The 15,854-nt window shown below is 35.4% G+C and overlaps 2 protein-coding genes across 6 annotated transcripts; one reads left to right on the plus strand and one right to left on the minus strand.

The window, feature by feature from the left end:
- The first annotated feature begins 3,083 nt into the window (after nucleotides 1–3,083).
- LOC8274372 (cyclic nucleotide-gated ion channel 1) lies at nucleotides 3,084–9,400 on the plus strand. Of its 2 annotated transcripts, none has more exons than XM_015715719.3 (8): nucleotides 3,084–3,320; nucleotides 3,972–4,123; nucleotides 4,531–5,098; nucleotides 5,550–5,762; nucleotides 6,202–6,485; nucleotides 7,034–7,145; nucleotides 7,787–8,023; nucleotides 8,471–9,400. In XM_015715719.3, the coding sequence occupies exons 2-8, from the start codon at nucleotides 4,095–4,097 to the stop codon at nucleotides 9,167–9,169; spliced, it is 2,142 nt and encodes a 713-aa protein (XP_015571205.1). In that variant the 5' UTR covers nucleotides 3,084–3,320; nucleotides 3,972–4,094; the 3' UTR covers nucleotides 9,170–9,400. The 2 variants fall into 2 exon arrangements, with proteins under 2 accessions (XP_015571205.1, XP_048228555.1); XM_048372598.1 differs by lacking the exon at nucleotides 3,084–3,320 and adding an exon at nucleotides 3,380–3,614.
- Nucleotides 9,401–9,508: 108 nt separating this feature from the next.
- Nucleotides 9,509–15,314, minus strand: LOC8274371 (plastidial pyruvate kinase 4, chloroplastic). Of its 4 annotated transcripts, XR_007215421.1 has the most exons (7): nucleotides 14,958–15,314; nucleotides 14,787–14,870; nucleotides 14,250–14,659; nucleotides 11,997–13,646; nucleotides 11,492–11,740; nucleotides 10,504–10,616; nucleotides 9,509–10,234 (listed from the first exon to the last, which is right to left on the minus strand). XR_007215421.1 is itself a non-coding variant. In XM_002513526.4 (5 exons), exons 2-5 carry the CDS (start codon nucleotides 14,832–14,834, stop codon nucleotides 11,605–11,607), a joined length of 2,244 nt encoding a protein of 747 aa, XP_002513572.2. In that variant the 5' UTR covers nucleotides 14,835–14,870; nucleotides 14,958–15,314; the 3' UTR covers nucleotides 11,341–11,604. The 4 variants fall into 4 exon arrangements, 2 of the variants coding, with proteins under 2 accessions (XP_002513572.2, XP_048228554.1); XR_007215422.1 differs by lacking the exon at nucleotides 10,504–10,616; XM_002513526.4 differs by lacking the exons at nucleotides 9,509–10,234; nucleotides 10,504–10,616 and having other exon boundaries at nucleotides 11,341–11,740.
- Nucleotides 15,315–15,854: the final 540 nt, after the last annotated feature.

A 15,854-nucleotide genomic window follows, 5' to 3' on the forward strand; every position in this document is an offset into this window, starting at 1 on the left:
CCGCAGTCTCTAAAGATATGTTCCATAATCTCTATATCAAAATTGCATCTGGAAAACATACCCCACGATAAACCAAGTTTGCTTTGACTGGCATAGAGAGCTTACGCACCTGCCACAGAAATTTTATAAGCCTTCAGAGGCACATTAAGTCTCCAAAATAGCAGTCTACGACTAATCCGTAACTTGAGAGATCGAGGCTACCTGATCATACATTAGGGAAAGCTCCATCTCCATTGCAAAATCACAGTCACTTCTAACAGTATACAATTCAATATATTTACTAAAACTCCAAAATCAGTATGCCCTTCGGTTTCGAATAGGCAATCGGGACTTGCAAGATTTGACTAGCTTCTAAAGGGACAAATATATTATTAAGGATTTGGAGGGATCAAGATGGCTTTCGGTTCTTTCTCCAATTACGAAGGATCAAGGGTATGTGCTGGAACTTTATAATTAATAACATTAGTAGGCTTAATTAATTAGCAATTTTCCCTCTGAAATTTTTTGGTCAAGTCTAAATCATTGTTTTAGCCAAATTATTTAATATATGCTGCATTTTGGCTAATTCCTCCAATTTATCACAAAATTTCACTCTCTTCCAGACATATATATATATTTCAATATTTTGAAAGATATATTTTGTCTTGCTTATTGAATATTAAGATTGACTTAGGAAATATTTTCATGATTTACTTTGAAAATTTGAGAGAAAAAAAAGCGTGAAGGAGAGAAAGAAAAATTTAATATAATATTTTGTTTATTTATATTTTTCAGTTTGTCTCACTTGCTTATAAAAAGAGTGTATCACAATTTCTTTGATTTGGTACGAAAGCAAAATGATTCGGTCAAAAAGTTAATTTTGGATTGATTTGGATGTTAGAAAATTTAGGAGGCAAATTTCCTTTATTTTAGTAGGATTAGTATATCAATAACGAGAAGAATGCTAATTATTAGGACTGCTATCTTTAATTACTGAATCACACAGTATTTGTGGATTGAGGGAATTATTAAATGGTCTAATCGGAGGTTAGCAGATTTGGATAAACGTCAGCCTGCTTGTGGTCATATATCAGTCGGTTCCGAGTCAGATTCACTTACAATGAATTGACGTGCATCTGTCGCAACAAACAAAGAGAAAAATGGGCATACGGTATGTATCAAGGACAAGGGCATTGCCATTTACTTTTGGATAATATAATACAAACACTTGAGCAATTGCCATTGAAGTTGTATTACGGAACAGCTGAATTTGCAATATTCTGCTCCTGAGTTTGTGTAAGATTTGTTGGCAACTCGATGGAAGTCCAAGCTGTTGAACTTCTAGATTTTAATCCCCTTATAAAACCAAGTAAGATTAAGTTATGCTAATTAAGTTTTCTAAGGATTTTTCTTTTAACAAGAATATTTCATTATTCCAAGCTAAAACGGCAACAAAGTACGGTTAAACCTTAATTTGCTAAGAATGATGTCCTTATGCTCAATCTAATTGGTTAGAGGTCATTTCTTTTGTTCTTACGGTCTCGCCCCGTGTAGTGGTTCTTTTTTACCATTGGCATGTCTTCAACTAGAAAATTAATAGCAAGAGAAAAAGTTTGCCTCACAGCAAAGAGGCTCTTGCTATATATATATATATATATATCGCCGTGACTGCAAGTGCGTAGTCCACTTGTCTTTCACATAAATGCTCGTTGGCTTGGAGCTGAAACTTTTGCTGTCACTCTAGCAAGCTAGAGTAGTTGTCTTCAATAATTGAATAAAAAGTATGCCTCGCTAAAGTTACTATTTCCTAAATATTTATCCATTGTTTGGGAAGCGATAAACGGTTGAGAAAGAAAAGGAGGGTCGATGGATGAGAATGTGAGAGCCAAGAGGAAATATAAATATAACAAAATATGCATATGAAAGATTTTCTGGTCTTTCATTTTAATTTTTCACTTTCTTTTTTTATATCACACTTCTTTTCTAAACAAAACCTTAGAATAATATTAAAAATAGTAAAGAATAGTAGATAAGGCATTTCACAAATAAAATTTTCTTATAAATAAACTATAATTTCTAATATATATTCAATTATTTAATATTATAACTCGTCTATTAATTTAGAATATAAGTATGAACACAGATATTTAATTTATTAATTTTATAAAATAAATTTTTTGAAAAAAAAAAAAAAAGGAGAAGAGTTCACCAGCCGCCATATATTTAAGTTTGACCTTCCCAATATGCTCTTACATGTTTTTCTTTGAATATTATCCTGCATTGCTTCTGCTAATTCTGTAAATTTCATATATATACATCATATTTTTGTTTTAAGGATGCTCCTTATGGGGCACAAGAAAGTGGATGATGAGTGAGGGTCCCCGTGAATGAATTCTAACACACAGCAGAAGAAATGCTGATGAATGATAGTGCAGAATATGACTTTGGTGACAAGAATTATATCTTTAGCGACAGCGAATCCTCTAAATCATAGTGACGGAGACATCCATAAAGAAAGAAAGTACAGTCGTGATGCCCAAAATAAATTTAGTAGTTCTTACTGCTCTTTTTTTATTCACGAGTTGTAATTTGATATCTTGATTCGTGGAATTTGGTCCTCCAGGCTTGTCAATACAAATTTTCATTTAAATCCCCAAAACCATAGTAAACAATACGTATTATTATGAGTACATACTGAAAATCTAACATTTTAACCGTGGAGAAAAATCCAAAGGTAGCCAATTTCCACTGAGGCCAAACTCATAGACGACAACGAATTTAAAATTTTAGCCACTCGCATTGACTTGGCGTATAAAAAACAGTGCCAAACGACGACGTAAGCGCCCAAATCACTTAACGCACTTTCACAGCAACTCCCCAAAGTCAGGTGTTTACTGCAGCCATACTGTGGTACCGTCATTTTTAATCTTCCAGCAGTTACGATTTGCCGCTAAATCCCATCAATTTATAAACGACAGTTGAAAAGAAACCTATGGCAACTTACAGGTAAGACCCATAAAGTAAGAGAGTGGGACCCAACATCACAAGAATTTCCTTCTTGGTCATCTATGACAGCACTGTTTGGGACTGTCTTGAAACCTAAAAAAAAAAAGTTTTGTATTCTTTTCCAAAATAATTTATTCAAAAAACGATTAGAGAAGAACCAGTCGTTGCTCTGGACATTTCCAGGAAGCTTCCCTTTTACAATCTCTCTTCTCTCTCCCTTTCTTACAAGAAGATGTAGAAGAAACAAAAAGTCTTTACTCTGATAAGAACCTCCAGTCTCTTTTGATCATTCACTGCGATATTTATTTTTTATTTTAGTTTTTCTCGCTTCCTTGGTACGTTGTCTTGTATTTTCTTTTCCTTTCTTGCTCGAATTCTTCATTTTCTGAGTTTTTGCTGTTTAATAAGTTTCTGTTTTGAAATTAGATGTTTTGACTATGAATTTTGAATTTGAGTCAACAAAAATGTTTTGAAGATAGTTATAAAGCGGTTAACATTCCTTTTATTTATTTATTTTTTAAAAACCCCGATAATTTAGGTATCACTGAAAATTTAAACTTTTTTCGGATAGGAAATGAATAAACGTAAGTTTTTTTTTTCCCACTTTCGTACGGATACATGTACTGCAGGTATTTCTCTTATCTGTGAAGATATTTGTGTAAAAATGTTATTGGCATATGTGAAATTGGTATCTTTTGTGGAATTTCACCACCTGTCACTCTTATCTAATCCTAATTGAGAAAACGTTATTTTTATTCTTTTGATTTACTGCATTGTTTACTTGACATGCTGTAATTCTCGATATTTATTTTTTTTGTTAAAGAGGACGGCTTATGAATTTGTTTTACTTATTGTTTCTAATGAGTGAAACATACATTCAATTATTAGCACTGGCATTGATATTCCCGGCCTGCAAAGGTTGCATTTTAGATGTCGCGTTGAAAAGAGGAGTGATTCTAATATCAATTTTTGGAAATGTTTTTCAGGGGTTGCTATTGGCCTACTTTGTGGTGCATGAAGAAGTTTTCTTGGATATATTGTTTTTATTAATTACAGGTTGATCTCTGGATAGACTTTGTAACTTGAACAAGTTAACTCAAGTTACAGTCATGAATTATTCACAGGAGAAGTTTGTGAGGTTAGTTCCTATTTGAACTGCATTCCCCAGTTTGAATGTTTGTTTTTTTTTGTTGTTGTCCTTTTAGCCTTTCTATAGCTAGTTACTTCTTCCTGGCATTTTATGTTTGAGTTTAAGGCACCATTAGGGCATTTTAGAAGTACTTCTCTTGATTGTGCAAGCACTCTTAATTATATTGCCATGTGTGATAACAATTACAGTTTTTCTTTTAGCAAATTCCACCATCAGTTGTCTTATGTTGGTTCTGTGCCACTGTCAATTTTGTCTATATTGGTGGTGTAGAAGTGTTATTTTGAGATGGTCTATAATCTATTTTCTGCTTTTTCCATTGCTGGTAGTTGTCTCACAATAAGTTTTATAATCTACAGATGGTATATAGTGAGTTTTCTTGTTGATTATATTTTCAGGTTTCAGGATTGGAGGTCGGAGAAAAGTATGGAAACACAGTATTCCGTGAGTGATGGGATACATTCAAGAAAAATTAGGATGAGTATAACCTCTGTCTCGGAGAAGTTTCAAAGAGGATTAGAATCTGGCTCTGAAAGAATCAAAAGGATTAGAAAATCATTAAAATCGTATTCGTTCGGAAGTGCTGTTACTAAAGGCTTGAATTCTGGGAATAAGATTCTTGACCCCCAGGGACCTTTCCTTCAAAGATGGAATAAGATATTTGTATTGTCATGTCTAATTGCTGTTTCGCTGGATCCTTTGTTCTTTTATGTACCTGTGATTAATGATATTGAGAAGTGCCTTGGTTTGGACAGCAGGATGGAGATTGTAGCCAGCGTTCTGCGTTGGTTCACAGATATTTTCTATATAATTCATATTATTTTTCAGTTTCGTACTGGTTTTATTGCTCCATCTTCTCGAGTATTTGGAAGAGGTGTTTTAGTTGAAGATACTTGGGAAATAGCTAAGAGGTATCTGTCATCATATTTCTTAATTGACATTCTTGCAGTCCTTCCACTTCCGCAGGTGAGGAAAATTCTGCTCTGCTGTATATTCTTCCGACTTAACTTATTGGCAGGCTTATGAATAGGACAACAATTATTAAATCTTAATACTGTAATTGATGGTTAATCTGTCCTCATGAGGTAGTTGGTGAACAGTATGTCTCCTTATTTATTTACTTTGAATAGGGAGTTCTGAATGATGGTTGTTGCGTGATCCCCATATGGAGTTTATGGAGACTTTTGTATCTCCCCAACCTTAGGCCTCTTAAATGTAACCTAGAAGATGGCCTCAAATTTTCAAACTAATTATAGTTGGGATCTGTTAGAAAAAAGACCTGACATTTTAAAGGAGCTCTAGGTTTTTGAAATTGCTCACATGAAATTTTCACTGATCAATAAATATAATAATATGTTAGATTATATTTCTCAGTTTGATACTTTCTGTTTATTTCTAACTTGCTCTTTTCATCTAGGTCGTGATTTTAATTATCATTCCAAAAATGAAGGGCTCGAGATCTTTGAATACAAAGAACTTGTTAAAATTTGTTGTTCTCTTCCAGTATATACCAAGGTTTATGCGTATCTATCCATTGTATAAAGAAGTTACAAGAACTTCTGGCATACTTACAGAAACTGCATGGGCTGGAGCTGCATTTAATCTGTTTCTTTACATGCTTGCCAGTCATGTAAGTGTAATTACTTGGAAGCTATGTTATGCTTGCACCACTTTAATGCAAAATTTTACTTTTCAGCAACATGATGTATAAGATACATATACTTTTCATCTGTAGAATACGGGCATGAGTGGACATAACTAGCTCAAATATTTTAATTACTATTCTGCTGCTTACATGGTAAATCTCACAAGTTGCAAGGAGAGTACATAATGAACTGGAGGCAGACACCAAGTAGGGGGGCTTATCGTCTTATCTTTATAGATTAGAATGCATTTACTTTTATGTGTATACAGATTTAAGTGCAATTATGCGAATGAAATAATGCATTTACTTTTATGTGTATACAGATTTAAGTGCAATTATGCGAAAAATTTCATTCTTGCATTCTTTTTATTCTTTTGATCTTTTGCTTGTTATTATTTACTAATTGACTAGTTACTCTTTCTAGGTACTTGGAGCCTTTTGGTACTTGGTTTCCATAGAAAGAGAAACAGTATGCTGGAAAAAAGCCTGTGATGATCATATTGGTTGTGTACGTGATTCTTTGTATTGTGGTAATCAAGCAGGAGTAAACAAGACTTTTCTGGATGGGGCTTGCCCTGTACAAATACCAAATACAGAGATATTTAACTTTGGAATATTCCTTGATGCCCTTCAATCTGGTGTTGTGGCAACTCATGATTTTCCAAAGAAGTTCTTTTACTGTTTCTGGTGGGGCCTGCGAAATCTAAGGTGTGTATGCAATATCTTCTTCGCATATCTGTCAGGAACAATCTTTTAATCTTCTTTCTGCTGTGTTCTCCTGTTAAAACATACCATCATTTGATTTGACTTATAATATGGGATAGTATTGATTCTGTTATATATGTATCTCAGCTGGTTGTGGTTCAATCCTAGTTTTATGCAACCATCTTCAGTCCCATGTAAATTATGCTTAATGACATTTTCTATTTTCTGTTATCTCCATCAATATCCCGTATAATCGTGTTGGGTCATACGATCGTGTCAGGTGAGCAACAGCAATATCTATCGAGTATGAAAATAACTAGCGAATATGGTCCACAAAAACCTGAAAAAGATGGATCGTTTTTGTGAAAGAATTTTTGGCCTTTGTTGCAAATAATATCTTGTTGTTGCATCGAAACTATATTAATGTTGACTAATCTGAAAAAACTTGGATTTTTTTTTTTGTAAAAATAGAAGTTGATTTTTCTTTTAATACTTAGTCCATGCATTTTTGAAACGCTATCTGATATCTTATACCCTTGTCCTTTTTGCAGCTCTCTTGGTCAAAACCTTGAAACGAGTACTTTTGTTTGGGAAATCTGCTTTGCAGTTTCCATTTCTATATTTGGCTTGGTACTATTTTCGTTTCTCATTGGAAATATGCAGGTTGGTGCTCTTTTTCGATTTTGTAGTCTATTTATGCAATTATGTTTAATGGTATGTGGAGAACTAGTTTCTCAAGCCAATTGTTTATGCTACTTATTGTCTGGACTATTGATCTTATCAATATGGGTCAGTCACAATTGGTTTAGGCATAACCCTATCATTTTCACATGTAAAATGAAGCCTCTGTGTAAGTTATACTTTGATGTTCTTAGAGTTAGTTTTTAAATTTGTGATGGAATTTTTTTCTTTAGCAATTTGTTTTTTTTTTGCTTGCATCTATATTAATATTCTCTCTTTCCTTCTTCATTTTTTTTAAAATTTTTTCAACTTTTATGTTTAAGATAAAATTAAAAAAGTTACTTCACCAAGATCTTTTGACAGGTTCATATGTAACTGGGCACACACATTTGATCTGCTATGTAAGAAATTTTTTTTATTTGTCATCAAGAATGCTATAGTGTTTTTCTTTAAAAAGATATTTTATTGGATACTCAGCCAGATCTTTAAGAAACACTACTTTTGGAAAGTTAACAATGTTTTGGTTCAGCTGACTAGTTTACACGAGTAAAAAGAGACAGTTGGGTACAAAATTTGTACTGCTAGGTTTTAAAATTTTTTGAACTGAAGCTGCTTTGAAACAGACATATCTGCAATCCACAACCACAAGATTGGAGGAAATGAGAGTTAAGAGGCGTGATGCAGAACAGTGGATGTCTCATCGCTTACTTCCTGAGAATCTCAGAGAACGTATCAGGCGACATGAACAATACAAATGGCAAGAAACCAGGGGTGTTGATGAGGAGAATTTGGTTTGCAATCTTCCCAGAGACCTCAGAAGGGACATAAAACGTCATCTCTGCTTGGCCTTGCTTATGAGGGTGGGTCTTTTCTCCTCTTATCTCTAAGAGGTTGATGCACTGTTGTTTGTTTAATATTTTTCCTTACAAAATGGTTTCTACTTGTTTGAATTATTTCAGGATATCTTACCATTATTTGTATTTTACTTGGCATCATTAGTTATTCTTGATATGTCCATAGATTTTTTTTTTTTTTAAATGTTAATCTTGCTAGTAAGACCATTAAAAAAATTGGCTCCTTATTAATTGTTTATGGTAGTTGAGGTAATAATTTAATGAAATGACTTCTTGTTTCTGTGAATATCATTGGTGTTTTGCAAGAAAGTGCAGCTATTTCAAGTTTTTCTTTTCTCAATATGTATAGATACTCGTTTATATTTATGTAGATCAAGTTTGTGTATAGAATCTCTATCCATCTTTGCTTAGCTCTGGATCTTTAATTTTTTCTCATGTCCTGGATGTTCACAGGTGCCTATGTTTGAGAAAATGGATGAGCAACTACTGGATGCAATGTGTGACCGTCTCAAGCCAGCTCTCTACACAGAGGAAAGCTACATTGTTCGAGAGGGAGACCCTGTTGATGAGATGCTTTTCATCATGCGAGGCAAGCTATTAACGATGACCACTAATGGTGGAAGAACTGGCTTCTTCAACTCTGAGTACCTTAAGGCTGGTGATTTCTGTGGAGAGGAATTGCTGACGTGGGCCCTAGATCCCAACTCCTCTTCTAACCTTCCTATCTCAACAAGAACTGTTCAAACCCTTACTGAAGTCGAAGCATTTGCCTTAATGGCTGATGACTTGAAATTTGTCGCGTCCCAATTCCGGAGACTTCACAGCAAGCAACTCCGCCACACTTTCAGGTTTTACTCACAGCAATGGAGGACTTGGGCAGCATGTTTTATACAAGCTGCCTGGCGACGATATAGTAAAAAGAAACTTGAAGAGTCCCTCCGTCAAGAGGAGAACAGGTTGCAAGATGCATTAGCCAAGACGAGTGGAAACTCACCTAGTTTAGGTGCCACCATATACGCCTCAAGATTTGCTGCAAATGCGCTTCGTGCTCTTCGGCGTACGGGTACTCGCAAGGCAAGGTTACTGGAGAGGGTGCCACCAATGCTGCTTCAGAAACCTGCAGAACCAGATTTTACAGCTGAAGAACGGTAGGTGTAGACTATGTTTTATGATTTTTGTATTTGATTGTTGTGTACAAAGTAAAATTAGAACTACTTCAGCCAACAAAGAAATGAAAATAGGGGAAGGGGGGAAGGGTTGGAATTGACGAATGACCGATGGTGGCTGGATGAGGATTGTGTAATTTATATATGTTGTATATGGTGATGTATAATTGTATTCATTTTCAGCTTCCAGTGATCTTTCAATTTCACATGTTTTTCACTATGATTTGCATATACCATAGGCTACCAGATTATTGGATTTCTTCGCCTTTGAATTTCAATAACTTGAATGTCAATTAACATGAGAAAATAAAGTAAACGAGCCGGATTCAAGTCTTAATTGAGTTGATAAACTAATATGAGATGGCTTTCACAGAATAGACCATTGGTAGCTTCGCCCTTCTATGCGGATGCTAGTGTTAGCTTTTGTGCTTATCAGTTAATAGTTCAAATGACTCAGCATACTACCAGATCCAATCTATGATCGTCTCAAGCACAGGGTATAGCTAGGGACTCCCAGTTGATGAGATGCTCTTCAATCTTCATTATGCGCGCCAGGCTAGAACCTATTATTAGCACCAATGGTGGAAGAACTTGCTTCTTCAACGTATGCTGACGTGGACCCTAGATCCTCACACCCTCATTTAACCTTCCTACCTCAACAAGAACTGTTCAATGCCTTACTGAAGCTGAAGCTTTTTCCTTTTTCAGCCGATGACCTAAATTGGTTACCTCTCAATTCCAGCTGCTTCGGGGCAGGCAAGACAGAACACGCTCTTATGTTTTACTCGCAGCAAGGCAGAACTTGGGTAGCATGCTGTACACATATATATTCAAGGTGCATGGCGAAAGGAATAGAAAAAAGAAGCTCGAGGAGTTTCCCCGTCCACAGGAGAATAGGTTGCAAGAAGCATCCAAGACAATCGGGAAACCGCCGAGCTTAACAGCCACCACATATCCCTCGAGATTTGCTGCTAATATACTTCGAGCTCCACCGCGTACCAGCACTCGCAAGGCAAGGTTCCATTGCTGCTACTTCAGAAGCCTGTGGAACCTGATTTTACAGTTGACGAACTATACTTAAGTTGTTGTGTAGCAAGTAAAATTAGAATTATTTCAGAGTTCAGCCAACAAAGAAATGGAACTGGGGTTTGGCATAGTGAGGTTTATGTAATTCATAGTATCTTGTATATGGTAAAAACACATGTAACAAATGAGATTCAGAAAATGCACCAGAAGTTCATTTTAAAAGCATGAATCTCCTATTTAACACCATTAGAACTGATGCAAGTTTTGATCGTAAATCACTTTCTATTTACCGACCTATAATAAGCCTGTACTCAACTTCAGGTGAAGAGATGACGTCCTCTTCATCTCCATAAAACGTTTATCAATTTTCTTGTTGTTGTCTTCTTCCTCCGTTGCTAACTCATCAGCTTCTCAAACGGCAATGGATGCAAAAAAGAAAATTGTCAGGAAATTCAGACGACAAGGATTTGTTTCCTGCCGCCTTTTCTTGCCGTCCATAATGGAATTTAGACGACAACGGATCTTCTCCCATCATTTTCAACGACCAGCTACTTAAAAAGGACACACCCGGAGAGTCATTAATGTTAAAAAGCGCGAAAGGGGATGTTAGTTAGTTTATTTTTGAACATTTGAAGCTTCAGTGTAGCGTTTTTCAGTCTCTAGGTTTTTGCTCTATAATTCCATTAGATTATTCGATTTTTTTTCCTTCTCTTTTTCTTAATCTTTCCCAAATTTTGCAGAAAGAAAATGCAGAAGTTACAACGAGTAAAAATATGAGTTTTAGTTTAATTGGGTAAGGAAGAAAAGATAATTATTATAAAACAGAAAGAAAAATAGAAAAAGCACACTAAAGGCTATTACATGATCCATTAGGTTATATATGAGTATATATATATATATTGGGTTCAAAATGCTATAGATTTTTTGCACTCGAGATGGGTTATAAACTTCTAATTATGACCATGTTGTCTTTTGTAATTCCGAAAGTTCGCTTGCATTGCGATTCAGGACCTAGTTGAAACAATAAATTCGTCCTATATTGTTTCTAAAACGATTTCTAAATTATTGCAATCTCAGGGTGACTTTATTTTGCGTTTGGTGCATCTCCCAACTCCCATATATTTTTGAAAATTGAAAAGAAACTACAGTTTATTGTGCTAGCTACTATCACTGGGCTGTTTAATTTGTATCATTATGACATCAATCACCGTTGAATTTCGTGATCAAAATTTACAGATATTAACTCTAGATAAATGCACCACCTCGATCAAAAGATACTTACAAAATGTTGTAGTTATGGATGCTGATCTTGGGTGTCTCAAATTCAAGTCAGCTGCGAATTATACGAAGAATGGGAGCTTAAAATCCCCAATAAAATGGTGAAACTGATAAAAATCAGAAGAGGTGGCTGCAGAGTAAAATGGACTTCAATTCTGTTTTCATCTTCGTGGAGTTCGAATGGAGGATTTTGTCTAAAGTTGAAACAGCTCCCGCAATGTGTTTCCCTTTATTCAGCATTATACAGCTTACCCTGTCACGATGAGATAAAGGCACCTCAGGTATCTTGTTGAGCCATATCAGAGAAATCTTTAAATAAATATGCGGAGAGCCATTACTAGAAAACACAAGGCCAGGTGAAATTCTGGATGTTGGTCCTATGATAGCAACATGCTTAAATACTTTATAGCAATTAGCAATACAGACATGAAGGAAAGACAATCTGACAAACTTTAAGAAGCTAATCTCATTTATCAATAATTGAAATGATGGCATGAAGGACATATTACCTCCTTCCATTGGCTGCATCAGTGATTTCTGCTCGAGTGGGGACACCAGACTTTACGAGCGACTCCAAGACCTGAGTTGCCCAAATGACTGGTACATGTGCAGCATCGCAAAGAGAGATAATTTCTTCCTGCATATCAGCCAGCCTTTCCCACCCACACTCCACCGCAAGATCTCCTCTAGCAATCATGACTCCCAATGGATTTGGAGACTTCATCGCCTCCAACAGCAATAAAGGCAATGTTTCAAAACCACTCTTTGTCTCAATCTTCAATACAATCCCAAGATTTTCAAGTTTCCGTCTCTCCAATTCTTGGCGGAGCATAGTAATATCATGAGCATCTCGGACAAAAGAAATACCTAACATGTCAGCATGAGCAGCTATGAACTCAAGATCCATAAGATCCTTTGAAGTAAGCCCCTCGTACTGAACAGTGCTCTCTGGGATGTTTATGGATTTTTCGGATCCAAGTTTCGTGCCTTTAGGACCGGCATGAGTGATTGAAACTGTGATCTCTGATATACTTGTTCCTTGGATAACTCCCCAAATCTTCCCGTCATCAAAAGCAATTGGCTCACCAGGTTTCACTGAATCAAATAGGTACCCAGAGGAACAAGTAAGCCTATGAGTGCCACTTGTGGATACAGATAGTTCATCTTCTTTAGAAGCACTGCCTCGTGATATAATCAGTAGGTCCCCAACTTTCAGTCTGACAAATGGCTCAGTCACTGGGACATCAACCACCTCTCCAACAGGAGACCTGCTTTTCTTTCCCTTCATAAACAGTTGTGTTCCTGACTGAACATAAGCAGTGCTAGTACACTCCGCCACATATCCAGTTCCAGAAAAAACATGAAACTTTCCAGAAATCTTGAGTCTCCTTTTTTTCCCTCTAGCATCAGAAAATCTTAAACTGTCACCTACCTCAAGCTTAGTAAGAAATTCTTGGTCATCTAAGAATAAAACTGCATTGGTAGAAAAATGAGAAGGAGGAGGACCTGCTTCTTTGTGTGACAGCCAAACTTGAGCAGGAAAGATTACATTTCCAGCAGCAGATTTTTTAGGGGATATTTTCATCACAGCTGGACCAGGCTTCAGCTTTCCTGTTCGGAGCTTTGGTCCAGCTAAATCCATGAGAACTCGACAAGGTTTTTCTAGCATTTGAGAACTCTCTCTTACTCTTCTGATTATCTCACTCCAAGTACTAGGACTTCCATGTGCACAGTTGATACGAATAATTGAGGCCCCTGCCTTCATGAGCTCAGTAATAAACGCTTCACTCTCAATAGCTTCCTCCCCAACCGTTACCATGATATGAGTAGTTCTACCATCTTCCAGTTGGCCCAACAACAACTCTCTGTTAGAGAATACCTTCTTCCTCATTGTTTGTATTGTAAAGGCTGCAAACTCTTGTTGGTTTAATCTTTTATGAGAGAAAATGCCTCCATCGATGTTTTCATCAGGTTTTCGAGGATCAGTGTTTGAGTTCTCCAATACTTGAATACTTGCAGTAAGACTTGCAAGGACATGTGAATTGATAGTCTCCAAATTCAGAAGACCAATCAAAGAGAGATCATACTTCAGCTGCTCGACATCAAGGCATCTCAATGCCAGATAATGAATCAAGTTATTTGCACTAGCCAAGTAATTTCTGCTAACATAGAAAAAGAGAGATTAGATGGTGCTCATAATATAAGATATTCTTTTTCTTGTTTTTTTTAGAAAGGACAATTTTGATAAATTGAGAAAAGATGTGCATCTAGAACACTAAAGGTGAGGTCTCAGTATGGCGTAAGAGCATATCACACCTCTGGTACAATTTATAAACACGATGATGCAGCAATCATTGCAAATAGTAAATAGTCCAATGATAAATGTACCACAAGGTTATTTCAGCATGACAAATAGATGGGGAATTTCAATAGCAGAATATTTAAAGAAATACGCTAATAGCATGGAAAATTATATCCTCACTTAAAAAGGCATGGTTCTGCTTTCAAGCAATTATGGGAAGAAAAGGCATGGAATTATCTGATTTCTGTCACAGCAAGGCATATGCATGAATCTATTACAACAATCTTGTGAAATTATTAAACTACACACTCATTCATTGGTCTAATGTGGTCCACAACGTAATCTGACGGTGAAACGTTTCAGACTAGACCACACAATCGCCCCTAGCTGACATGTACTCAACATAATGCATAGGACCATGAGTTAAAGGATAACTGTATCTCAAAGCAATAAAACATACTTGTGACACAATTGAAGTTTAGAAGCATTCCATTGCTCCGAAGCTAAGATATGCAATTTAATGGCCTTTAATTTATCAAGTAAGCTTCCTTGTCTCCCCAGAAGCTCAACCGTATGAGCAAGGCTAGCTTCTGAAACAGAAGAAACAACTCTGGCATCCTCCGAAACACTGGAAGTCTCATCATCTTCCAGAGGAAGTTCCATTTGATGATCATCAGTGCAACCACGAAAGCTGCCCCAATCGTTTTCATCGGGAATGGAAAAAGCCAAAGTTGTTGACTTTGATTTAATAGCTAATAATTGAATAATGCAACTGGGCTGCCTTCCATTAAGTCTACAGGACACATTTGTAAAAGGCTTCACCTTTAAGTTGGAAAATACAAACCCTAAGAAATCAACAGATTGAATAGCCTGAGAAAGCAAAAGAAATAATACATTACAAAACAGGAGTTATCTCAGAAGTATCTTAAACTGGACTGTGTAATTTTATTAACCTAATCACAATAGAAGTGCATGTTGCAAACAAGGAGGCAATTACATGGTAATGACTTGTGAATGTAAGAGCTGAAATTGCATTAAGCGACATCTAGAATCCCCAGAAGTGAGCAGACATAAACAAGACCTGCCAAAAAAAAAAAAAAAAAGATCGACAATTTGAAGAATTTTGTGCAGAGTTTAAGAGAGGGAGAAGAATTTATAAGAATGGTACCTTTATAGCGAGAGACGGCGAGAGAGAAAGGATTAGAAATTATCAAATTATTTCTATAGGAAATTTGTGATCTTTTTATGTTGTTTCAGGGAGAGCTAATCAATTATTAGAATTCTTTTGTGTAGAGACGAGAACTATAGAGAGGCAAAAGAAAGAAAGAAATGAGAAAGAGGAGTGTGGACGGCGTGTGCCAGATTCACTCTAGATTCAATACGTGGCAGTACCTAGAAAAGTCGTCGCCTCCGATATTATTATTCTTTTTTTGATATTATTTCTCATTTACCTACTTTTCTTTTTTCTTTTTTCTTTATATAATTTCTTTTTGGTTTTTAAATAGTTCAGCAAGAAATTAACTATAAATTCCCCTCTATTATTATAGAATAAAGTCAAAGTAAAAAAGACTCGAGTTTTACTTTTTGTAAATATATTAGAAAAATAATAAACCTGGTATTTAATTTTTTTATTTTTACTATTTTAGTATTTAGGTGATTTTTTATAAGAGTGCATATTTTATTCGGCTAAAACTGCTGAAATAATTTTAAATAATAAAATAATTTAAATATTTTCCATTATTCTTATAATCTCACGTTCTTATTCTTCTTCTTTTTTTCTATCAATTTTAATCACCATTTTCTTAAAAGTTTTTATTTATTTCTGAGGAAATTAGAAGAATAAAAATGATAAATTTTAATTTTTCTCATTCATTTCCATTTTTATTCTTCTATTCTTCTTTTCTTAGAGAAAGGGGAGAAATTCTTCTTTTATCAGAAAAAGGTGAGAAACGGAGAGAGATGTCCAGTTAATTTTTTCAAGAGTTTTTAAACAACAACAAATAATAAATTTATTTATTTTTTATAAAAATAAATAAAATACCTAAAACTAAAAAAAAATACATAT

The sequence above is a fragment of the Ricinus communis genome, chromosome 4 (assembly GCF_019578655.1).
Source record: "Ricinus communis isolate WT05 ecotype wild-type chromosome 4, ASM1957865v1, whole genome shotgun sequence".
Taxonomy (NCBI): domain Eukaryota; kingdom Viridiplantae; phylum Streptophyta; class Magnoliopsida; order Malpighiales; family Euphorbiaceae; genus Ricinus; species Ricinus communis.